The sequence below is a fragment of the Ooceraea biroi genome, chromosome 3, assembly GCF_003672135.1.
Source record: "Ooceraea biroi isolate clonal line C1 chromosome 3, Obir_v5.4, whole genome shotgun sequence".
Lineage (NCBI taxonomy): Eukaryota > Metazoa > Arthropoda > Insecta > Hymenoptera > Formicidae > Ooceraea > Ooceraea biroi.
Genome location: NC_039508.1, coordinates 12,189,040 through 12,216,364, shown reverse-complemented (window position 1 = coordinate 12,216,364; position 27,325 = coordinate 12,189,040). Strand labels below are relative to the sequence as shown.

General features: G+C 43.7%; 1 protein-coding gene across 3 annotated transcripts in view; it reads right to left on the bottom strand.

The window, feature by feature from the left end:
- Window positions 1–27,325, bottom strand: part of LOC105277043 (lachesin) — a 123,179-nt gene that overhangs the window by 21,581 nt on the left and 74,273 nt on the right. For 2 of the 3 annotated variants that reach the window (XM_011335176.2, XM_011335177.2), the window contains exon 3: window positions 7,142–7,299. In XM_011335176.2, the coding sequence (XP_011333478.1) occupies window positions 7,142–7,299 (158 nt within the window). The remainder of the gene's footprint in view (window positions 1–7,141; window positions 7,300–27,325) is intronic. The other variant, XM_011335178.2, reaches the window with a different exon arrangement.

Below are 27,325 nucleotides of genomic sequence, written 5' to 3'. Positions count from 1 at the left end.
GTTATTGCAGCTCGTTCCGGTTTCGCCGCTGATATATGCCATTATTAAGGCCATTTTTTGCGGATTAAAATCAATGAAAAAGAAGAAAGGACACGAGAAAGAGTAGGATGCAGAATGCAAAGGAGAGAAAACGCAATTTTGACCAGTTAACACGTATTAACTCGTAATTCCGCTGCACATCCAAGCCGAGGCTATCCCGCAGGAGGAAACTGCAGTTCGCCGAGTATATCGCGAATATTCATTCTCCCCTCCGTCACCGCCCTGTCTCGCCTCCCTCCGCGCAGATATTATTGGCATGAAATTGAACCCGTACCACGTCGGATATCTGACCTCGCATCGCTCTGAAAGGCTATCTATCAACCGACAAAGGAGCTCCGCGGTTCTTATCGATAACTCGCGAGCGAAGTGTATAGAGGGGCGGACGCGACGGGCGCAAGGGGTGGTTACGGGGGCGGCAAGGTAGGGTGGTCGGGATGCGAGAGGGCGCGAATGTTTGGTAGTGACGGCCTTGTGAGTGCCTCCACTTATAATATATTATGCCGGAATATAAGCGCGACCCCATTCTCCCTTTTGGTGCGCCTTGCGACCCTCCGAGGCTGACGAGGCCGTCCGCCCCCGAAAAGGAGAGGATGGAAAAGTCGCCGCGGGCGACAGACGCCCCCGCGGATCTCGAACGTTTATGCTATATTATCGTCAATTCACTCGCCGGTGATTAATTGTCGTGCACCGGGAGAGGAGATGGAAGAGATTGCTAAAAACGTGCACGGGATAATGTACGATTTACGGCGTTTCCTTCAAGTTAAACGATCACACGTGCGTGTTTTTTGAGAAGGAAGCTTTGGGAAACGGAGAATGAGAAATTTATATAGATAATTTATGAAATATTAATTCAAATAATCTAATGCACTTTATAGAACTGGATAGGCAAATTATGATAGGCTATTGGTACAGCAGTATCATTCTCGAAATGCGAAACTGAAAAAGGACGCTTATCCCGCAGTTATTGCCGAGTAAAACCGATCGGGAAACGCTCCCGTCGTGAAGTTCTTACTTTGCGAGACTCCGTGACAGACTCCTCGCGAATACGCGATATCAAAATCGCTCTCGGAAGCGAGAGAACGTATCCATAGCAACGTGAGCGGGATAACGTCACGCGAGTACCAGCCAGCATCGGCAACTCGAAGCCGCGCACAATACGCCGGCTCCTTCTAACTCGCGCATCCGAAAGTTGAAACTCGAAAGCCGAGCGACCTCGCGATTCTGCTGCGCCCCTCAAAAAGGGAAATCCTGTATGCCAAGACGAAAACCGTCATTCTCTCCTTCCATTTTCCCTCGTCGGGACACGCAGCGCACATGTCTCCTCGATCAGGAGTGGATCACGAATTTGCAGCATAATGACGAAGGCGGAGAGTTTAAAGCTGAGAAAGAGAGAGAGAGAGAGAGAGAGGGTGACGACCAAGGAGCTTAAAGAGCGCGTCTTCGTGCCCTCGTATGGGAAAACGAGCCTCTATTTTAACGCAAAGAACGCCCTCTTTACCTAATGCAGTTTCCTTCTCGGATGCTTTCGACTTCCGTCCCCCTATTTTTCCTCCGCCTTCTGCTACGATATTCGCGGTCCCCTAGAGAAGCGGCAGAAGTAACCGCGAAGAAACTCGCAGTGATAACGGCGGACAGACGGACAGACAGACGTAAAAGAGATTCGGGGGTGAGTGGGAACGAGGCGAAAAAGGTAACCTCCCCAGTCCGATATATAATATCGCGTTACGTATACGTATTCTGTCTCTCTCGCCCCTTTCTCCCGCCTTTGGCTTCACGTTCTCTCCATTCTCGGACCTCTTTCATATGCAAAACCATCGTCGGCGCTCCATTGTGGCGCATTGTAGGATCGGGAGCCTCGGTCCAGTCTACCACACCTCGTTTATTTCCCACCATCTCCTCCGCGCCTCTTCAGAACCTCTTCTCGTCCTCAGCCACCCCCTATCCTCTCCGTCCTCCTCTTATCACCATCGCGTTTTATTCCTCGCTTTCCAACCCGCCGTCACCCACTTACGTGGCGCGACTCGTTCCGAAGTTTTTATTTTTTCGATTTCTTAAAGTATGGCGAGGGAAGAGGGAGCGAGGGAAAGAAGGAACAGGGAGAGCAGTTCCCCTTTTTCAGCGGCGTGTAGAATAAATGGATAAACTCGCTAATTAAAAGTTTCGCAGCCTCCCGCACCTAGCTCATTCTCCTTGCCTTCCCCTCCTGTCCCCGCCCGTTTCCCATTGTCGCGATGCGCTGGACAAATCCGGTCGGAACGAGCCCCCTTTGCTTCGCGTACCCTCTTCGCAGCCACAACTTCACAACGGTCTGGATTTCAGGTGCTCTTTAGCTTGTACTTAGCTTGTAGTTCGTGCTCGGAGGATTCGGTTTCTCCTTTCCACTTTTCTTTCCTCCATGTTTCCTCCTGGCTGCCCCGTGACGACCCCCTCAAGACGATTTTTTTCATCGTTTAAAAGTCTTAAAGATGTATTTTTGATAAAAGAGAATTAAGGAAGATTGCGTTTAATTTAACAATGAAAGATTTTTTTCTATGGCAATATTGATAACATCTTGAAGGGGTTGATTCGGAAATGTAAGCGTTACGAGCGCTGCAACTGCACTTTGTTTCCGTCACTGATTTTATTTCTACGAAATTTTCGATATTTAGAATGAAGCGAAATAAACGAGTAATAAAGAATTCTTTCACAACGCTATGCTTTACGTAGGAGAAATTAGATTACTCGGGAATTTATGGCTAAATAGGATGACACTAATTTTGAGACATATTTTGCGTAAAACGTTGCATTTACAATGCGTACAATGCTGCAATTGTTCACTGTACATCGCTTATTTCATTTCGCAGATACACGTGTCGCGCGAAATTCGAGCGCGACGCTCGAGAACGCGATAACGGCGGGTTAAATGCTAAAATTTATGGCAGAGCGCGACGCGACGCGACGCCGAGCGTCGCGGCGCGGCACGGCACGCTCGACGGTACAGCGAAACGCACTCATCCGCGCAGCCGCGTGCGCGGAATCCGAACGATTAACCGATCCGCGTGACACGCACGTTTCGAACGAGATTACTCGTTCCAGCGTACGCTTTGGAGATGTAGCGGGTGATACGAATAAAACACACGCGTTGGCATGTTTCGTCGCACGAACGCATCGGATTCGCTTAAGATTATTCGTTTGATGATGAATCGACGAAACTGAGATCAAACAGCTGCATTTTATGTTACACACGGAATGGAAACGCTTATAGAGAATTGCTCGAATGTACACAGACATTGCAGTCTTTTCTACAATATTGCTATAACACTTTGAAAAAAGAGAGGAAGTAATTCTATTCTACAGAAATGTTTAGTTTGACGTCTTTTCTATGTTACAACATCATGTATCTCTCTTCTACGTTCGATGACAATATATATGAGACCCGTACACAAATTACACACACAATCAAGACTCGAGAAGAGGAAGATTTTGTTATTCTAGTCGACTCGCTAAGACTTATGCCGAAACCTGAACGCGACTTATCCGAGGTCTAAGACCTATCATTAAGTTACGTGTCCCTCGCTTATCTGTCTAGATTAGTACTTATTGTTTAAAACATGCTCATGCAACCTCCTATGCTGTCCGTTATCATATATCCATGCATCATTGGCATGCCTCGCGCATATAGACAGGAATTCAGTGACACGCTAAGAACAATACGATATCCAGCACGATCTCCGCCCTCGGACTCGCAATTACTCAGGGCGCATAACACGTCGAAACACTGTGCATCCCAATCCTTCTCCAATGCAACTTGCACCATATTTCATTTCGCACGAACATTCCAATCTTAAGTGCGTTTATGCATTGTAAACAGACACATGTGCAAATAGAAACTGTGCATTCGTGGACAAGCCGATGTGGACCTGAATGTTCTCGTATCTGGGGGGGACGGGCAGGGCACGGGACATTTCTCGTGGCGATTTCGATTTCGATAGATTTCGTGCAATGGCAAACCATCGTATAATTCTACCGCGAGTAGGAGTCGTCGCCTACGAGGGGATCGTGAGACATTTGAAAATAGCAAGCTTGAAATAGAGTTTATTTGCTCTCTCGTAATTTGCGTTTGAATAATTTTTATGTTTTCGTCGGATGCTCACTATTTGCTTTCGCGTCACCGGGATCGATATAATATAATTTATTAAATGCGATAAAGCATATATGTGGACATACATGTCTCTTGATGAAAGAATGGAGTATCTTTATATTAACAAATAAAACAAAGAGTCAATGCGTGGAAAAATGACTACATGTATTTGAAATATATTGTTAATAATATCTCACACATCTTATTTAATGATTACAGAAATAAAATCGATACGATTGTATGTGAGATCATACACGTAAGATGAAAATTGTGTTTTGCACGAGTATACTGAAAGCTCTCGAAACGTAATTATGCCTGCACTTATAATTATGAATTTTCTAGTTTATCATTGATTCATGCCCATCATTCCTGTTTCGAAATATCTTTGAAACTCTTCGTCTTTAGATTCTCAACGTACGCTGTCATCCTCCAAGGCAACAGAATCCATCCTTTTGTTTTGTACCGTGAGACAAATGTAATATGCATAAAGATAAATTGGACATGTTTAAAATTGCATTTCGCGTTATAAATAACCAGATATAATGAAATCTCAAATCCGCAAGTTATACAAGAGATTATTATTTATCAGTAATTTTCTGCAAAATTTATGAATGTATCTCCGCTAAATAAATCATCGTTAAAACTGAATGGTGGATGCTGTTGCCTGAGACAATCGCAGTACTACAGTCCTTGGTTTTCCAGCGGGTGCGATTAAGCGTCAAAGCTTAAATCTAACAAGCGAAAAAGCCGGATACCAGGCTTGAATATCCTCGCTGTAGGCTCGGACTCGCATTGGCCTATTCGCGAGATCCGCTTAGAGCACAGGGCATTCAAGTTGTAAGCAGTGTCTCGGCGCTCGTTGCGCGTTTAATGTCGATTTGAACGTCGTCGCTTTTCTAGTTCCCATTCGAGTCAATGAGGAGTGAAATTCAGTTCGCCGGGGAAGCTCGGTAGCTATTTTCAAGAGCTGCTTGCGCTCTTTTGTATCGCGAAATAATTATCCGGGAATGGCAAAGTACACAGTTTTAGATCGATATTAGCACGGATTTTCAGATGCGAATCACAATGTCAGTCTAACGCGAGATAATCCTGATAGAACAAATATATGCGTGTTCTGCTATCTATTTTGATTTGATTATAACAGACAGATGACACAGATAAACAAATATGATCTATGTCACGAAACAGGTAAATGATGCAACACGCTTTTTCGTTCTAAAATTTATTCTGAAACGTTTTCCACTCAAGTAGTTAGTCGATTCAATCGATTCATGAAACGATGCTTACTCGCGGAAATAATTACGAGCCTATTGAAGCAAATTTTCCTTTCGTCTATAGAACCGGCCAACAATGTGAAAGGGGAGAAATGTGCAAGACAGAGAGGAAGTGCAAGAGAAAGGAAACGGAAACCGTCGCGAGATGATCCTTATTAGAGGAAATCGTAAACTCCCGGCCGGCGAATCGCTCGACCGTGCCATAAGAAAGAAGTTGAAACGCGGGCGTGTGCATTGCCGGAAGTAATCGCATCTTTCAACAAGTTATAAACTCCAACAGTGCCAAGTTTAATTAAAACCTACAGCGGAGAGTCGCGTGAGGCCGAAATTTCTTTTTCCACGGCGAGGAAATGCTCCGTGGAGCTCGAGGAAGGCGGGCTCAGTTATCGGTTCAACAAGTGGAGCCGTAAAGCGCTTAATACGCCACATCGACGATATGTACTCGCGCAAAATCAATTTCGTTACATATAGGCGACGCCGTGTGCCGGCCTTGATCAATCTTCCTCCCATTGTCGGCGATCGCTATTACCGGAAAGTGTAAAGCGGAACTTACGCAATTACACGCGGCTCCTGATCCCGCTACGGGACCTTCCGAGGAAGGTCTATCGATAGTGTTTGACAAGCAACTGGTGTCGTCAATTATGAATTAACGTGGAACTTGGCGGGAAATTGAAGAAGCTACCGTATCAGTATAATGCGTGATCCTTCGGAATATATAGCCCTATAGATACAGAGGTCGGCAATGTGCCCGGAAGCTATTGTCGGAAAAAGACAATGGCCGCAACGATCAGTCTTTTTTGCATCTATTTTCACCATTCAACCCCTCGCGATTCGGATTCTTTTCAGAGGAAGGACAAAGGTGGAGAACGATCGGTCGATTTGAATAAATTCCAGCCTCGGTACGCAATGCGTAAATATTGATAACATCGATCTCGATAAACGCCGCACGTGCCATGCGTTTCGAATCTCGTTTCAAATCGCTAGCGCACCAGAAACGGATGCATGGCGCTTGGAGAACGCGAAGATACGAATGTATCGTGAGTGACGACAACGCGCGGTGTAACAATCGCGACGAATCACGGTGCAAAATCCGTCAATAATGTGACGCGACTGAAACCAAGGATTATTATTACGCCGTAAAGTTTAGTCGTGACTGGATGCGGGTGAATCACCGCCCACAATAACGGATAACGATACGGTGCATTCTCTGAGCGCGCGAAGACATCATTAGCCATTTCGCGAGCAACTTCGCTCGGAGCGAGTCTTTTCCTCTTCGGCGTGCGTTGTCGGAACTCCCCGACGAAGTGTATCGAGAGAACGAGGTAAGAAAAGACGTGAAGAGACTATGAAACTCGGTTGCTCATCTTACGAGCGTATCGTTCCCCGTATCGGCTGATACATGAAAATGGATGTCATATACGGAGAAATGGTTGGTGATGGTGGTTGTTCTGCGGCTGTGGTGATATATATATTGTATATACATATACATGTATATATATATATATATTTCTTTTTTTCATAGCTGGCGGTAGTGCAGTTAAATGCAGTGCTGTGAGGTGCAGGCACGCGCGCATATAGGTGGTGCAGTAGTAGTAGTAGTAGTAGTAGTAGTAGTAGTAGTAGTAGTGACAGTAGTAGTAGAGGTAGTAGTAGATAAGGTAGTAGTCCATTACAGGCGGACACAGGTTAATGGTAAAATGTTAGTTACCCGCTTGAAGCTGCCGGAGTGATCTCCGCTCGCGGAGGAGGAAGAACTCACCCGGTATCCACCGAGGTTGTTCACCACGCAGGTGAAGGTAGCGTCTCGACCCTGCGGGATCGTTACGTTCTCCAGCGGGTAAGCAAAGTCTGGCTCTAGCCCCGTCACTGAAACAAACATAATTGCGTGTCAATTGCGTGCGATTTTCTCGTCGCTGCTTCATTCCGCTTAGTCGTCGAGATTTTCAGGAGTACGAAGCAAGTGGTTTGTGAAGAAAATCTTATCTATGTTAGAAGGAAATCTTGTTTATTATATTAAAATAAAATTGACAGATTAATAGCTATTGAATGCGTAAGAATTGAAAACTATTAAGAAATTGAGAAAATTAATTATTCATGAAATCGTTACGCTCTTGTTGCAAAGTATCATTCGATTGGTACGCTGCCGAAATCGCTTCGTCAATTGGAATTTTCGACGGAAAGTCGCAGTAGTTTCGTGGAAATATTCTGCTGCTTTTGCCACGGCACGCACTGAATACGCGGGATGATATTTTATGTCGCGTTATATATTCATGGAAAAAAATGGGCCTTTGTGGAAAGTTTGGCGTTATGGAGCGTCATACAGCTATATCATATAACAGAAACTATCGCGCACCAAACGCGAATGCCTAAGTACCGAGTGGATTTTTCGCGGACCGCTTAAAAGTGACAAACGGTTCGGCGACAGAATTTTCAGAATTATTTGCTGTTTGCTAACGCAATAATATGATGCATGTATGTACTAATAGCAGTTATTAAAAATGATGAAATCTTTAAACATCTCTCCATGTACTTCCCCAGGTTCACCAAATCACTGTTAACATAGGCAGTGGTGATAGTAAATTAATTCGTGGAATGGATATAGTTTCGTTAATAGAATCCCGCTGCGGTGCATGTATTTCACAGGCTGTAACGATCCACGTCGATAACATTTAGCCGGTTTACGATGTAAAAGTAATCAACGCGGAATTAACACTTGTCGCACGTGTAAAATAGTGGCTTGACACACTTTATTTCGGCACCTATATTTCGTTGACGAACGATACGGCAAAATGGTCGAGAATGCTATCTGTTTTACATAAAACGATACGTCATCGTTTCGATAAAATTTTCCCACCAATAAATTCTAGATATTTTTATAAAAATGTTTACGGTTGTTATAAGTAAATGGCACAAAAATACTCTCCCGTTATTCGCAGTAAAAAAACGTATCATATTTTTTATTGTGTGCACTCTTATGCACACAACAATTTAATATAATAATTATATTTTGTTATAATATTTAATGTAGTATATAATTATATGTATATAATTATATGTAGTTACACACAATTGATATACATTTTTATAAAACACGTACATTATTCTAATAGAGATATTGAATGCTAATCGTGAATAGTGTTTTATTTGGTCTGGTAAAAATAAAAACGTAGTAACGATCACATCTTGTGCAGTAAGAACCGAGAATATCCGAATGGCGATAATACAGAAGGCAATACAGGAAATTGGTAAGCTACGTGATAGAAATTTTATCGATTATATTTTTTTCTCGTTGCGGTCGAAAGACAATCGCTGCTACAGCGGGGTTTGATATTGGAAATTGAAACTCTGTTACTTTTAGCACTTACTTTAGCACTTGCGAACAAATGTGCACATTTTTATTACAGTAGCTTATATATAATTCAACAATCATAATTTGGGCGAATCGGATTTTCCCATGACTCGTTATTTCGATACTAATTACTATCACAAAAGATACAACATGTAGTTTTGTTTGATCCTTAATCTTTTCTTTATGTAGAAAGAACAAGAGAATTCCATACAATGTATCAATACTATAAGAGAATTATATTATTAGGAGTGTGATTTAGTTTTGAGGGTTTTGCAACAGATGGCTGTAGTGTCAGTTTGTTTCAATAGCTGTTTCCGATAACTGTTGTTTCTTACAGTGTTGACATTATCCATGACATTTAGTAGCATTATAGCAATAGATGCAATAACAGTCGTGTTTATATCATCGTAAAAATGCAACTTCCGAAACAGCATTTTCGACATGCGTTGCTTTTGTTTTTTAATCAAACGAAAACTGCGGCTGAGGGTTATAGAATTCTTGTGGAAACTTGTGGTGATTCTGCCCCATCAATTAAGACGTGTGAATACTGGTTTAGACGTTTTAAAAGTGGTCATACTGATGTGAAGGACAAAGAACGCTCGGGACAACCCAGAAAGCTTGAAAATGCAGATTTGCAAGCATTATTGCACGAAAATCCAACACAATCCACTTCAGAACTTGCCAGAGCATCAAATGTTGATCGTACAACAGTTGCCAAACATTTACATGAAATGGGAAAAATTCAGAAAGAAGGGAAATGGGTTCGACATCAATTATCGGAAAGTGCCATTTGAACATTTGCATTTCGTTGATCGCCAGGCAAAAAAAGAAGAGTCTTTTGTCTCGGATTGTTACTGGGGATGAAAAGTGGATCTATTTTGATAATCCGAAACGCAGAAAATCATGGGTGGATCCAGGCGAACCATCAACATCCACTCCGAGACGCAATATTCACGGTTGAAAAGTAATGCTCTGTATTTGGTGGGATAGTGTACTATGAGCTGTTAAATCCGCATGAGACTGTCACGGCTGATCGTTATCGACACCAATTGTACAAGTTGAAGCAAGCATTGGACCAAAAACGACCACCAATTGCGAGTAAAGGACGGAAAGTGATTCTTCTTCGTGACAACGCTCGACCTGACGTTGCGTTATCAAACACTATTAGAGCTCGAATGGGAAGTCTTACCGCACCCCGCGTATTCTCCGGACATTGCTCCATGCGATTATTATTTGTTCCGGTCGATGCAACACGCTTTAGAGGACACACACTTTCATAATTTCGAAGAAGTGCGAAAATTCGTCGACGAATGGATCAACTGAAAAGAAGAGTGATTTTATCGTGGTGGAATCGATCTCTTGCCAGAAAGATGGGAAAAAGTTCTAGAAAACGAAGGAAAATATTTTGATTAAGGTATTCATTCATTATCATATTTAAATACATACGTTTTTGAGCAAAAAAACCCTCAAAACTAAATCACACCCCTAATATTATAATAAGGATACTTGTAGACATTGTAACAAGATACCCTGTATCGATATAATATTTTTACATATTTACTACTGTTTTAAACACGCTTTAACGTGGTCGTCTCTCCTTTTTGTATGGTGCGGCTGCGGTCCTTTGTTCAGCTCGCAAGTGGAAGCTGAAATATTACGCGCTATAATGTATCATATGGCTATTATGTAATTGCAGTTGCGCGACGCGACAGCGAGGCGCTTCGGGATAAAGAGAGATTCAATATGATGTTCGTCTGCTGAACGATACAAAGAAACCAACTTACGAGGGAAGTTCGCCCCGTGAACGCCCCGCGAGAAGAAGCTCCGCGTATTGAATTTAAATTCGTGGCTGGCGGCAGCTAGTATCGTCTAATGTAACTCGGTTATGTGAATTTTATGAGGCCAAATGGAAGGTAGGAAAAACGGATCTTATGAAAGTCGCCGATCGATTTATCTGACGTTCTCGTGCTGACGGACGTGCGACTGAAAATGATTCCGCGATCTTCGCGCTTTGGAGATGCATCTGACATTTTCGCGACACCCCGTGATAGTATTGTTCCTCTTTCATCAGGAACGGTAACATTATTTTTCATGCACGCACACGAGCACCAAGAAGTTATAATAGCGGTTATTCGAAGCGGTTACAGATATAGAAGCGTCAACAGATATATCGCGTGTGTTATTTCAAAAGGCCTGTCGACTGAAAGTACCACTTTTCGATATAACCGGCAACGGTATGCAATTACAAATTACAAATTACAAATTAACGTTTCAAATATGATTAATCCATTTGGCGCTGAACGTGAAAGGACGACTCGTTACTGAAATGCCGATGGATGTTTATTTTCACGGGCGTTGAAAACGGATGAAAGCCACCGTGGACAAAATGAGATACTTTATATCGCGTGCTACATTTGCAACGTCACTTTTGTGACGTTAATATAATTGGTTACGCAGATACGCCCACGCTGTAATTCGTCGCGTTGGCATCAGGCGTCAGCGTGGGGATGCTATGCTTTAAAGAAAATGGCTTCTTCTCTTGGGGGATGAATTTTACAGCCGCGATGTGACGAAGATGTAGGACATATCGCGGCGCGCCGCGAGGAACCGGCAACTTTGCTGGCTGAATTTTACGAGGATATTTGAGGAGTGACGTACGTACATAAGCGCTGAGTAACCCGACACGCGTGTTTGTAAAATGTATCGCAAAACTTTTCTTTGTGCTAAACACACCGGCCGTAAATAAATTGAATAAAACAAACGAGATTATCGTGTCGCTGACACGCAAATGTAATAATGCCATTTCTCGATGAGCTTAGCGGGAAGTCTTTTGACGCGTTGAAGTATTCCATTTCCATGTTTCCATTTATCCTGATTCCTATCGTACTTGTGTCAAATAACGCGCGACAACCAATTGCGCTCCTTCCGCTTTGCAAATCATTATTAATTTCCTGGATTTTATGTTGACATGGTATGCGGAACGTGTGAAGCGTATTAAAATATTAATATATCGTAAACAAGCGATAGTCCGTGCACGTAATATAAAATTTACTCGAACCGACTGAATCCGTGCCGTTAAACCACCAGCGTTATTAATCCGACGATCAAAACAAAATCTGGCGAGTGCGTTGCAAATTGCGGCACTTATGGGCATAAAGCAATTAAATTGGTAAGAGGAGCGCCGCGCCGAAACGCTTGCACTTTATGCGGAGCAACGGCCTCGCATAAATTGTCCTCGCCTACAAAGAGCAGTGCAAAGTAATGCCACTTAATCCCTCCACCTCGCTTTACAATAAAACCGTCGCCGCTATTCTACGAAGCGCAAAGTCCGGCCGTGTAATGTTCGTTTATCTTCCATCGCGCGTAAAGCGACGACTCGCGCAACCAAATGCAAATTTTGTTTACGCTCTGTCAGCATTTTTATTATGCAATTAGAGCGTTTCTACAAAGTTCCTTCGCGTTTCACACCGATCGTCGGACGAAGGACGCGCAGCCTAAAAGGTAGCAACCACGTGTCATACGTATCCCCATATGCATGAATGTTCCTTATAGAAAAAGACCTTTCTTGCTTTAAGATGCTAAAATTATCATCCGCGATCGATAGAAGCGGATTACCGAGGAATCCGTAATCTCCGTGCGTTCTGCGAACCATCGCTCGGCTATATCGATGGCGAAAATGCGTCTGATAAAGTTGGAGGTCTCCATCTGTGGAACCGCGCGCTGCACTTTCCGCGAAAGATGCGAAACACGAGAAAAATGCTGGGCCGAGAAAACGCGAGAGGTACGAAGTGCAGCGCGCGGCGTATTCCCACTCAATTAAGAAGTTTCCACGACAGAAATTTTTCCTGTAAACTCGTGCGGAGCTTCCGGGCGTTTCTCGCTTATCCGAGTTGCGAGTGCCAACGACCACGTATCGAGGCGTTACAATAAAAATGCACTATCGATACTCACGGCTGCCGCGTTACACGCGGGGTTGAATTTGAATGGGCGAAGGATCAAATAAGAACGTCTTACAAAAGTTCCAAGTTCGTAGCAGATATCCAGTTAGCTGCGCCGTGAGTTCTGCGACGCGAGTCTATTTTATCTATCAATTTGTGCTTCTCGTTATGCATAATATATCTCGTGCATCAAGACTGTCCGCCTTTTGCGGCGATTTCCCGGCTAACTATAAATACAGTCTCGTCATGAATAGAAAGCTTTTGCACGGCAAAAATTTCACACGCTCGGCGAAAATAGATGACATTTGCGCGCGATGCACACGTATGCGGCGAAATTGCACGACGTGACGGATATGAGGATGTGCAGAATGTATCGGTAGTCCTATCTCCTTCCAGCTGTAAATTTTCCGCGAGCGAATTCCATCTTCGTGGAGTTTTAATTCGGAACGTGACGCTCGATCAACTATTTAACGTTGCATGTTAAAAATACTTATTCGCTACGAGCCGCGATGGTAAAATTAATGTTTGCAACCTAAATTTACGTTAACGACGAAATTATTCATTAAGGAAATCCATAATTAAGAGGAAGCGCGTGACGCTCTGGACGCGTCTTATATAGAATCTCGATAGCGGTCGTGAGATAATCCATTGAGTTAAGTCTACGCGCGTAGACAGTGCAAGCAAAAGTTTCGCGTCTTATAACGAATGTATCTGGCAAGGTGTGGCGCGAACGATAGAAGGCGTGCCGTGATCGGGAAGTTTTGTAACAACGCGCCGCTGGCGAGTCGAACGCGCGGCTTTCTCCTGGAAAATTCGAATTTAAATCAAGTTTTGCGATTACGGAATTTGTAACAAGATTGCAGCTGAATCTAGAACGAAAAAAATAGTAACGGATCATGGATTCGGCGCGCAATAGAACCCGCAAATAAACTCTGATAAATACGAGAAGAGCGGCGCAATCTAGATTTAAATCAGTCATCGCGACGCGGCAGCATTCTCATCGGTGATGCTGCGGTTTTTCATTAGTATGCTGTTTAACCAGCTAGAATGTGTCCACAGTAATTATGGAAATATGAAAGTGCATACGTCCTGCTATTTACGCGCTTACGTCACTCGGAGGAAAAGTCCGGTATTTACGTAGGGAAAAATTAGAAGCCGAGTCAGAGTCGGACCTCTATCTCGGGCACTCTAACATGTGCTACGGTTACGTGGCATTCAGTGCATGTGCCGCGAGTTTCCCGGCTGCAGTCGCTAAACTAGCCATAAATCTGATTCCGCGGTTTAATGTGAACGTACCAAAAACATGCTTCCATACATTAGAAGATTTTTGCAAAATGCAAATTATCATAAAATCTTGTTACGGAATACTTTGTGAGAGATAGCGAGAACATAGTGGAAGGTGATAAAAGTTTATCACGATTAGAATTTTCAGAAAACTCGATTAACCAGATTGCTCGTATTACTGTTAAAGGACGTTTATTCGCTCCTTTTTATATGACAAGCGCGATAAATCAGACATACCCATGCTTGTTTTATGCATTAATTATTTTCTGCCTGGTATTACGGCTATTCTCGTTGTCTTCACCAATTACGTATCGCACGAAGACAAACCGGGAATTACACATTCTTTACGATCAAGAGAGAAAGCAGTTTCCCAAGAAGCACTTTTACGATGAGAAAAAGAATTGTGTGGCGGATCAGCTGAGTTTATAGCGTCCGTAATAACGTTGACTATCGCGACACGCAGCGTCACGCCGTTACATGAGCTGAATTATGTTTGACATGCTCGATTAAAGTTTCTCGTCGTCTAATAACTTCTTTCTTACACACTTTTTTATAGTATCGTACGTACAAAACGCTTTGCGCATACAGCTTTAATGTTAACATTTTTGCGTAAAATCAAATCGTTCATTAGTAGTTTACGTTTTACTCGACAATCGATGGTACGTAGACCTCGATGAGGGTTTCGCGAATGTGGAGTGAAATCTGCCATTAAAATGTGGCTTATGCTCGTTTTCTATGCAAACTAGATGCGTTCTTCTGACTTTTATCTCTCGCCGAGATTTTGCCTGCCTGCCTGCTGCTCATCACATCCGCCGCGAATTTCCCAAAGGAAACCCTCCTCCGCGCCGAATTTGGAAGCCGAATTTCGAGTCAGACCCAGGTAAGCTCCGTTTTTATCCGGACGAGACTCGTCTCTCGTGCGGTGTTCCCTGTACACGTAGGGAAGAAAGTCTAGAGTGCAGAAAGGGTTGAGCATCGAATTCGGATTTGCGGCATAGGAGACGAAGGGCACGAGAAAAGGCCGGAGGGAGCAAGTATCTAGAATATCGTGGCGCGATGTGGCACGAGCGGAGGTCGGCAGTCACTGCCACCGCCGCCACCGCCGCCGCCACATTGCCCGCTGAATTTTACGAGGGTATTTACATGAGCGCAATATTTTATGGGGCACTTAATGCCAGGTCACGTTCTGTCCCTCACTGCCGGGGCGGTCGCCTATGAATCAAAGTGCGCTTTAAAGATTTCTTTCTCATCCCGCGACGCGACGGATAAGGAACTCGCTCGGGCTCGTACCTCGTACGGAATATCTTACGTGGCATCTACCTATCTTATCTCCAAGCGTTCCCTTGTGTTCGCTCTCCTTCTCGCCCTTTCTCTTTTTCTAGCTTTCCGCCTCCTTCCCTCTGTTCTCTCTTTTTCTCTTTCCAGGAACCGATGAGTGGTCTTTACTCGCTGCGATGCCAGCAGAATTCCCTCCCGTATCGGCGAACGGGCGGGGAGATCGCGAAGCATAAACGACGGAATTCTTTACGCGGCTCTCATGCCGAGAGACGTCGATATCACCGCTCGTTCGAAAACACTCGCCTTCGAGATGCTCGTGATAACACGCGAGACGAAGTTCGGGGATGAGGCATGTACAGTTGCGTGCGCGACACTTTAATAAGGGTAATCTTGAATTGCTTAGGTGTATTTTGTATGCATTTGAGTAAAAAAATTAATGTAACTTTTCCGTTTTAAAGCAGACATGTCTTGAAGAAGATTAACATTAGAAGATTAACATTTCTTGGTGTCATCTTCAAGCACAAATTACAAATTCGTTTGACGCGCGTGTGCACATCAGAGCCAGTTGCAAAAACGCGATCGTCTCTCTCGCCTTTCTTCCCTTTTAATTCCTGCTTCACGTCTTCTTTAATTCGTCGCGGAAACCCGAGGGCGAATGCAATTACTCCTGCAATCAATTTAGATAACTCGCAGCGGAGCCGGCACGTAATTGTTAACGCGATTATCCGTGGCGCGGCCGGAAAGTCGAGGAATAATGGACGGGCGGAGGATGCCCGGGCGTCGTAAAGGTCTCTTTTCGGGGTTGGTGTCGTCTCCGTGGCGAGGGCGACGAGTCGACCGCCACCCCTAGAGACGCGTGTTCACCAGAGCATGAGGTTTCTGCGCTGGCGTCGCGCCAAGACAGAACCGATTCCGGGTAGCTTCCTTCGACATACCGACGAGATTTTTGTTCCGACGAATACGCGTCGCGGTTCGCAGCAAACCCTTGTTAGCTCGGGCTCGGAACAAGCTCGTGGAGAAATTAAACAACCAGCGAAATTCACGCTGTCGCGCACGCGTATTTGAACGCACTTTCGAGGATTCGTATGTTCTCCGTAAAAATATTTTTGGACTTTCAATTCCGTGTCGTAAAACACTGACGGGCACTCGGTAGTATTCAAGGACAGATTTATTCCGAATTCCAGATTCTCCCGCGACAAGTCGAGAAGAGAAAGACAAATTTAAGCGCCTCTCGGTGAGCTACAACTGTTCAACGTCGCCGTTGCACTCGGAAATGCGCCCCCGCGTTTATTGCCCGCGTTGTTTTCTTCACCCCCGGACTTTCTTGCCGTTGAGGGGGGGAGGATTTAAGCGCGGTGTATTTTCGCAATTAAGACCGAGAGGCAAGGACGAGGCGGGGCGGTGGTGCAGCTGGTTTTGCCGCGCTCTCTTTAGTCTCTTTCGGTCGAATTTAACGCCGGCTCTGGATCAAAATGTCCCGTCCAAACGCCGGCGTTTAACGGGAATTCGTGCAACATTCTGAACCGTTTCTAATTTGTAACTGGTGAAACGTTTTAACGAGACACGGCCCCGTCAATTAGCCGCGCCAGAAATTAACTCGATTGTCATGTATTTTCATCGACCGCTTACATGATTAATGCAAATTATCAGCGGTTTGATCCGGTAGTTGTTACACTTTCGTCACAGCCAACACGTATCGAAAATATGCAAATTAAGATGGGCGATTCTTGTTCGTACTGTCTTTCTAATCACAACGCGATCATTTTCAAATTTCATTCGATGTGTAATCAAAATTACGCGCGATAATTACATAAGGGGTTGTGGTAAATGATGCCATGTAATAAAGTTGTACGCGGTTGTGAACGACTAATAATCAATAAACATGTCGGGCGAGGCTCGTGATTGATCGCCTGACTGCGCGAGGTGTGCTTTCGTCGGCCGAAAGGAAATAAGTCGGAGCAAATGGGCCGCTTGGCGAGCTGCATTCAGCATCGTGGCCTTAGCCGAGAATTAACCCTCCGCCTTTATTGCTATGTACTCTCGTTTAGCTTCTTGCGATCGCGGGCCTCGGAGCCTGAGGCGTGTGTTCGCATTTAACCTTTTCGTGCCGGCGCTGAATAAAGCTTTTTGCTACCTCGGACGATTTCTCGTGCGCTCACATTCGTACTCATTCTACGGGGCGTTGCGTGACTTACTCACGGAACGTATTCCTGCAAGATTACTTTGGATCGGAAGTGTCTCACGAGCGGATCTTTAATTCATCCTGACATGTTCTATCTTTCTGATTTTCAAACAGATGAAGACATTTCTGCAAACTATTGGTCACACATGCAGCATGTCTGGAAAATGATTGATTAATTATATCAATTAAAATGCTGATCGTATTGGGTCATTAAGTATGAAACTTTACAAATGTAAAAGCGCCATCTTTAACATTTGTTATCTCAAATTTGGCGCTAGACGTCAGTATCAGGTTAGGTTAGTGTGATAGATGTATGTTCGCTCTTCAAATGTCATATTTGTTTGTTCAAATATCTTCATTAGTTTTATTGGTGGATTCTTTTTATAGAACTATGGAAAAGTCCAAAATTCGTGTGATTTATGAATATGAGTTCCGCCGTGGAACCACAGTGTCGGAGACAGCTCGTAATATCAACGCTGTATTTGGTGAAGGTTCAACTACTAAAGCAACGGTGGGCAATTGGTTCAAAAACTTCAGAGATGGAGATTTCAGCCTCGCTAATGAGCCACGTGGAAGACCAAAGACGAAGGTGGATAATGATCGCTTGAGAGCCGTAGTAGAGTCCGATCCATCTCAAAGTACACGTGAATTGGCATCGATATTCAATGTTTCCATACCCACCATATTGGTTCATTTAGCTGCAATTGGTAAGATAAAGAAGTTGGACAAATGGGTCCCGCACGAATTGACCGATGCGCAGCAGGCGCAACGTCTAGAGGCTTCCCTTTCTTTGCTTTCCCGTCACAAAAATGAATCTTTTTTTAATCGAATTGTGACCTGCGATGAAAAGTGGATACTCTACGACAATCGTAAACGCTCACATCAGTGGTTGAACGCTGATGAACCACCAAGACATCACGCGAAACCCAACATTACACAGAAGAAGCTTATGGTGACTGCTTGGTGGTCCAGGTCAGGTGTTATCTACTACAATTTTATGAAACCTGGTACATCGATAACGGCTGAAGTATATTGCAAGCAACTGGACGAAATGATGCAACAACTTGCTATTAAACAACCGAAATTGGTCAATCGGTCAATGCCAATGCTGTTGCATGATAATGCTCGACCGCACACTGCACGACTGACCGTGGCAAAGCTACGGGAGTTGGAATTGGAAACTCTCCGTCATCCACCATATTCACCAGATCTATCACCTACCGACTATCACTTCTTCCGGAATTTGGACAACTTGTTGGTGGGAAAATTCTTCAATTCTCAACAGGCAGTCGAAACAGCCTTCCGCGACTTCATCGATTCCCGTACTCCTGGCTTCTATAGTAGAGGCATAGGCCAACTACCACTAAAATGGCAGAAGTGTGTAGATAACATGGGCGCATACTTCGATTGAAAATAAATCATGTCCATGTGCCAAAAAATGCAAAAGTTTATGTTCTATTTGTAAAGTTTCATACTTAATGACCCAATATATCTGAGAGTTTCCAAAATTTCAATAAAAAGCTCTCGCTATGATGGCACTCGGACTACCGCAATTACAAATTGCAAGTTTCTAGCTCGTACTTGTTGATCGAATAGAAAATTCAAGGAGTTTGCGGGACAGGACCGATTGATTAAAAAATCATTTAAATGTAACAATATATCGAATCAACGTCGACGAATGTCCGCCATTTACAATTTAACGCACATTAAGGAGAGAGTGAACTCGGAACGACTTCGTTTTCTCGGAGAAGAAAGAAGATGAACTAGGTCGCGAGCTCCGTTCTACGACCCGTGCCCGATCTGTTTCTTGGAATGTGCCATTGCGTTATTGCATCGTTTCTCCCGACGACCGCGGCCGTTAAATTAAAGCCTTGCATTATCGCGAGATAGGAGTGTGTTGACAAGAGTACAGCTTCTTCCGTAAATACTCGTCGAAATTACGCGGCGAGATCCGCCCTTATTCTTTAATGGAGTTTTAATCAAAGCGGAAGTTTCTCGTGGCTGAAATCGGGGGGAGGTGCTTTGCAAGTTTACGCAATGAAATATTATTCCCATGTTTACGTGACCGTAAACACGAGTAATTCCCAATTTATGAGCTAGAATAATTGCGAAGACCGCGTTAAAATTTTCCGTGTTTTGCTTTATTAATTGTGTTTGTACCTTTGCCACATTGGGACAATCAACATTCTCGGAATATTATCACGACAAAAGTGCACGAAATGTTAAACTCATTATGCTTCCGCACTCATGCCGCTGAACGAGTGCGCGGCAATCCATATGGGAATTAATTTGTGACTTTCGAAGAGCAATTGCTTTTATTTTCGCCGTAGTTGGGGAGGCAAGAGAATCTGATGGTTGCAATATTTGTTGAAGTTGTTAATTTCGCGGACGATAGAACGAGACGGCGCTCGATTAATTTCCGAGTGTCGTTTGCAGCAATAGTCTTTTTCGATATTTTGATTCGCGAACAGTTTGATGTTTGATGTTTGATGTTTAATATTTGATACGAGTAAATAAATGTAAAATGGGACAAGGGAGATTGACAGGTCGTAATTTGAAGTATCTCGCAAAAAAGAATTCATGTCTAAAACGGACACATGCAACCTATTTTAAACTCATGTGCTTTATTTATAGTCTATCTATTCCGGTAGAACGATGTAGTGTATATTTAGCTTGCAACTAGAATGCACGGGAATATAAAATACGCGAATGCGCGAGTGTTTTTTTCGCGACGGTACGTCTTTTCAGAATTGTTTTTCCTCGGACATCGCGACGTCATGGACACACGTGGATTAAATATGCGTGGACGATATCGAGGCTCGCGGATTAGTCGGCGTGGACAAAAATGAAAAATACATTTTGAAACACAACGACGCCGAAGGGGCTCTCGCCCGGAACCGACCGCGTTTCGCAGCGCGCGGGAATAATAATGGGCGCCGTGATACGACGGAATTTTGGAAATCTACCGATAGAGTGGGATTAAAATTTAATCCGGTCGCGCGAATCCCGTGTCGTCCAATTATACAAGCTTACGTACGCGAAATGCTTTTTAACGCGGTGATGTGAAATGCGCTGTCGTCGGAAGAAAGGGAGAAAGAGAGAGAGAGGCAGAAGAAAAATCCGGATAGCGGAAAGCGGAAAGAGAAGCAGAGAGGTAAAAGGTAGAGATTGGAACAGAGTAGAAACGGACAGAGAGAGAAAGATAAAGAGAGAGAGAAAGAAAGGGAGAGACAGGGGAGGATTGAAACGGAAGCCTTGAAACACGCCGCCGCCGGATTGCGCGCTTTTTCAGCGCGGAGAACACGGTCGCACCGCTCTACATTGCGAAACAGATTGGTTGGTCGGATGTGTCACGCGGTATCACGACTCTGACAAGAAAAACGGAACAACCAATCAACTGTTCCCTGGGCCCTTTGTCCGCTCGAGCGGCGTGACGCGACGCCGATCAACGTGGTAGCCGTCCGAATTGAAAATATCTCGTCACTGTGCGTTCGCCACCGCCGCCTCTAAATCCGTCTCTGCCCGCGATCGTCGCTAAAAGCGCGGATAAAACTTTCCAACCTGGATAGCATACGCGTGACGCGAATGAAAAATCTGATAAAGAGAGAAACGAGGACGAGAATCGCAGATGAGGAGCGCGGAGTAAGCGCGTGTTAACCGTTAACAGTTAACCGTTGCAGGCCAAAGGGAGGGTTAAAAACGTTATATTGCTACATGTGGGTCGCAGCGATGATCGCTTTTTGTTGCTCGTCATATCGAGTCCTTTATTTTGCGGAGTATCTCTGATCAAGCACGCTTTTAACTGCTCGTGCAAGCTTCCTGCGGGCCCGACATGCATACGTATTTCCTCTTCGTGTATCGCGTGATAGAGGCGCGTACTTTTAAAAATCATGCGGCAACGTTATCATACAGTTTATTTAGCGTGTTCTGAATTGCGATTTATTCAACAAAATGAGATTCTACAGTATTAAACGTTTTTAACATTTATCGTTTATCGTAGCACCAAAACAGATTCCTGTCGTACGCGAGATTACGCTTCAATATATTTCAACAATGCTTTAAAAAAACTACATGAAATCAATGATCAAACACACGGTAATTCCAGTTATTCCGGCCAACTTTAGCGATAATAATTGTCGCCGGAAGCGAGAGCATGAGAGAAGTGGAAGTGGATAGGAACGTCGAGTAACCGTATGAACGCGGAGAATGTCGAGCGAGGATGGAGGAAAGATGGGATGGCTCGCTCGAAGAAGGGGTCGCGGGTCAAGAGAGGGTCCTGTCCCCTCTAAGGGTGTAAGGAGTCGTGAGCGAGTAACGTGTTATTCGACGTCTCCCACGGGGATCCCGGACTATCGCCGCCAACACCATCGCTCCGATGGTCCCCGATCCTTCTTCAAACGTTTCTCCACTTCTCTCCAGCGCTCACGCTGCTCACGCTACTTCACGCTATCCTCCCGTGAGTGCCACTACCGCCGCGATCCCCGAGAAACAGCTTCGTCTGTCGCGAATAGCAACGGAACATAGATGTGATCGTTTCCGTTTGAGTTAATAAGCGGAAGCTCGCTGATATGAAACGAGGAAATATCAGTGCTGCAAGAAAGACCGTGTATTCGTGTATTGAAGACATCTTAAAATAACCGAGAGGAAAAAGTAATTAATTAAGGAGGGAAAAGTAAGCAGAGGACCGAGTTGCAGTTGAGCTTAGCTTTTTCTCTATCTTTTATTCTACATTTCAAAGCGCAGATTCAGGTAGTATCTCTGCACGGCGTGGAAAACTGGATTTTTATTTGGAAATAAAAATCGAGATAATTTCCATTCCAATAGTTAAGGTTTTTATCGAAATAATATTTTTTTTGGAAATCAGTTATTATCAGCAATTCAAACGTAAATGAAGTCATCGAGCGTAACAAATCCATGCAGAAAGGCTTAAACGACGGCCGCGGATGACCGATTAATATTAATTCGCGAGATCATTGTGTTTGCCTGTTTATTTGAACCCGAATGGACCGACAAATTTCAATGAATTTGCACGATTCATTACACCGACAAGTCATATCTCGTTCAAATCAAGATAGGATCAATATGATCGAATTTCGATACGCAAATATAGCTATCAAACCAAATTAAATTAATCAAAAACGTTAACAAGTGTACATCTGTACATCCCGAATTAATTTATATACCTCACGGCGCTCAGTACGAATCACAAACATGTATGTTTAATCACAGATATCCGAAATAATTTTTTTAACAATTTAATCATGTTTGAAAGATTATAAACGATTATTTTAATATAAAATTTTCAAATTGAACACCAAATAATCATCGATACTTCATGCGATAATCCGTGCATAATTTTCTCTACATAATACTGTCTCGCCGACAGATATATACAGAAGACTTCACGCACTGCATATATTAAAACCGAAAACACCGACTCGCAATTGCATACGGTTGATACGTAGTATTAGCGATTCCGCGGTCGCTATGTTTTCTCAACAAATGCGTGCGAGAGTGTTTTCCCACGGTGGTGAGAGCGGAGAATATCAATATTCGCGAAACGATGTGTCCACGGGTTGGCCAGCCAGTCGACTCCGCTTTCCTTCGTACCTCGAAACGGTTAAAAATATTTTCCATAACCACTAGCGATGGGCAAGCTAATATTTACACAATTTATTTTATATCTTCACGGATCGCCAAATCGACTATTCCTCGTCGTTCATCTCACTTTGTCGTGCTCTCTCGTACTTTTCCTTTTCGATATGGTATCGAGCGAGAGCGCAATACCGTAAAAAGCGACCGCTCGAGGAATATTTGTCAAAATAAGCACCGGAAGCCTGTATCAATACACGAAAGTTAAAATTGCCGATAGCATTGACCGCTCGGTGATATTTCGTTACAGGTTTAATGTGCACATTGTTTTATCGCGGCTGTACCGTTCCAGTGGCATCATTCTGCTGGCTCGCATCGAGAAAATTATGTTTATCAGATTTTAAATCAGGTGTTTGCCTGAAAAAGCTAATTAAGCCACGGAAAAATCATGGTCGGTTATAATTGAATGTTAAAGATTAATCAATGAATATTTCTCGTTACGTGAATACGTTTTCTCATTAATAAAATTTTTCTCCTTAATAATTACGCGAGGTATTTCGTATTAATGTTCTGAGAGCGATAGAAATAATCACAAAAGTTACCGCTTTAAAACTCGCACAATTTTTTATCTCGAATTAAATATCCGAGTGGATTTGTGTACCGTAATTTCCTCGTAATTTCCTAACGGCATCCGAGATGCAGATTTTAGTGCTTCGTTTTGCTCGAAATAAATATGTAATCAATTCTCGGGCGAGAGATCGCGTTTCTTATCAGCCAGAGAATTCTCGACTTAATCTAGTCGGCGTTCGATGCGGGGAAATCCTCTCCTGTTTTTCCTCAGCCACGTGAAGCAGTGCAGTAAGGCGTGCCCGTGGGACCAAGAAATTCCTTGCGCAGCTGAAATTAGCGGTCGAGCGCGACGGATGGTCATTGAAATTACGTGAACGTCCGTTTCCTTTTCGAGGACGTCTGGCCGGACGGACGTGGCTCGCCGAGGAATCAGTCTCGACAGCGGAAATTCGACGAAAAGTAAACTCCCTCGTTTCCCTCAGGAGCGGGGGCGGTATTCCTGTGTCTCGAGCGCGATTTTCGATCGTCCTACATTTCGCGAGCGTTACAGGAATACCTGTACAGGTGTGAGAAATTGTTTCATATTGCATATTGAAACATAAAATGTCAAAAATTAATTTCCAGCACTTGATGTGCTTGATTTTATTGCGCATTGCATTACTCTGCATTAAATTTGTGCCACTCTTATCGTCGACAAATTATTCATTTTGTGCGGATATTTTTATGATAAATGTGGGTAATATACGCGTTGTTTTTTATTAATTTCGAAAAAGAGTGAATTTATTATTATGTACGCGGTAGAATTCGCGTGAAACTCTGCCTTGTACTCCTTACATTCATTTTCCGTCGGATCCCTGCTGTGCGTTTGGCGCTCGCATACACGTGTTTCTTCCCCAACACGTCGGCACGCGAGATGAAATTATACGATGTACCACCAAACCCGTTACATGTTGGGAGATATAATGCCGCAAACGTAACTTAGATATAGTCGGGTTAAGAAGAGCAGAATGCTGACTGTTTTCTCGGCAATTCCCGTAATCGTGCACTATATTTCGAATGCTTTTTTCTCTACGCGCGACGTTTCCCGGGTTTTAAATAAGCGTCTTGATTTCTAAATTTGCAGCTTTATAGAGTCCGCAGTATTTCATCCGCCTGCAAAAATTACGGTAATTTAAAATCTGCGCAAAAGAATGATTTTATTCATTTATTTTCATTAATTATAAAAACTAATATACTCATTATATTCTATATAGATTCTATTAAGTTACTTTTTCTGTGAATCATTAAAAGGAGCTTGATTTGGACTATACTTAAATATATAAATATATATATTAAATCAACTTCATCAACTTAATATTTAAAATTGGATCGATCGTCATCATAATGGAAAAAATTATTCACATTGTTTTATGATTTATTTAAAGCTCATAAATTATTTTTGACATATATCTATCAACTACGGTGGTATTCCAATGAATATGAGATAGAAGGAATGAAGACGGTCGAGGTATCGAGGGATGAGGAACCCGTGTCCAACATCCTCTTTCCATGTTGCATTAAAAAATAAAATCCTCAAGCTAATCGTACAGAATTCTCAGATAAGCTGAAAGTGAGTAGCGCGAAGCTCGGCGACGCTCGGGCGTTTTCTCGTTTCGACAGATTCGACGAGTTTGGTTTCATCGGACATACGTTCGATTAACAGACTAAGCTCGCAAGCAATCGTGGACATGTTCGTGGAGGTCTCGCGGGAACGTCCACATCACGAGTAGCCGAGACGGGACATATCGGGGATTAGATGGCGGTCGAAAAAGCGATCGTAGGGTGTCTCTCTCTCTTTCGGTTCACCATGTGCATTTAAAACTACACACATGCGTGCGTGCACACATTCACCCACTCACATACGCACGCACGTGATCCATGTCCGAGGGATAACCGGACGAAAGAAGGGTCCGAGTCCCTTGATTGGGTGTGAGCAAACAGCGATTCTCGAATCCACCGTCTTTGTCACGAACGTGTCCAGACGTGTCCTCCGTACGTGTCACGGCACCTGATCGAACCCCATGTCATTCTCTCTTTCTGTCTATCTTTGCGCACCGTTTTTCTCTTCTTCTTCTCTTTTGCTCCCCCATCTTACGCCGGCTCCGTGATCACCGGGATTCCTTCCGCCATTCGAAATTCTTGCGCTTGTATACTTCCGCGAACGTAGCGACGATCCGCTCCTCGTTCTCCAATTTTTCTCTTTCTTCGTCTCGCATTGCTACGTGCTTGCCGCCGATCCTACGATTTTCTTTTTTGTTATCGAACTTATCCTTTCCGAATGCTCTCTCTTTATATTCTCCCTTCTGACACTCGTTTCGTGCGCTTTGGCTCGTTTTCGAGTTTGGTTCCGTATTTCCCTTTCGCCGCGCTCCGGTTCTTCTCGATCTCCCTTTCACAATTTTTTTCCCCGTCCTCTGACATCTTCAGTCGCATCTTTCGCGATTCCACCCTTTTCTCGATCCCTCCTTTTTATTTTTACCTCTCATTTGCCTCTTTCCGCAATTTGCGAATCCGCTTTTCCACTCGCGCTCTTTACGTCTTTCGCTCTTTTTCACGCATCGTTCCCGCCTTCTTCAGTCTCTTCCTCCACCACGTTTTATCCTCCTTTTTTTACTCCCGGCCGCCACCTTCTCTAATTTCTCTCGCTGCTTCGCCGTCCTCGATTTACTTTGATCGCTCATAAAGAAAAATAACCGTAAAGACGTAATCGGCGTAGCGGGCGAGGTGGAGCATTAAAGAGATTTCTCTGCGTGTAGCTTTTAGAAGAAGAAGCAGGAGAAGGGTTTTTAGGAGGGTCAGGGAGATGGCGATGAGGATTGTAAGACTCGATCGTGCGTGCAGACTGTGACATATAAATTTTCCTGAACCTATTCTCGATGCGAAACTCCTGGGGGATAAAAAAACACGCCTGAAAGATAATAAATTATTCGTGTCTCCGTAAAATAATAAAGTGCAATTACGCGCGCGAGCGAAGTAACAGCGTTCACAAATATCGCTCTGCGATGATTTTGCGACATTAAACTTTTATTGATTACATTACTTAAAAGAGGCTCGTGTATCTGAATCACATTGGTAATATTTTACAATAATATTTATAAAGTAGGCTCAACTGGAACATGTAATTTTATTAACTCCGAGATATGCAGCAATCATGAAGATCCTTAATAATGTGTCTGAAAAGAGACACGTATTTTTGATTGAATTTGATTCCAGTCAATTTTAATCATCACCTATAAAAAAATACTTTTGATTTAGGTACGCAGATTCGTAATATTACCGCGTCAGCTACGTTCAACCAGTTTTTTCGTCGGTAACGTATATTCACCCGGCACTATCGTTATTTCCATGTACTTTTCTGTCTGCCAGCTTGCTGTTCTTATCTTCTCTCGTTCGTAATCCTTTCGCCTGTCCTCCCCATCGAGCCATGCCTTCTTCGTATCGGTCCCTTTCGTTGTTTTCTACTCGCGATCTCCTCCTTGCGTCTCCGAGATGCTGATGAGGTCTCGGCTCTCGTCCCGGTTTTCGATACCTTCCCCAGTTGTCGAGGGGGTTGCTACGGTACACACAGCGGAATCAAGTGCTTCTTACCGGGTGTAATACGTTCGCAAACGAATCGAGAAAACTCGAAAGCAGTTCCCCGTTGCATTCTCGAGAGAAACT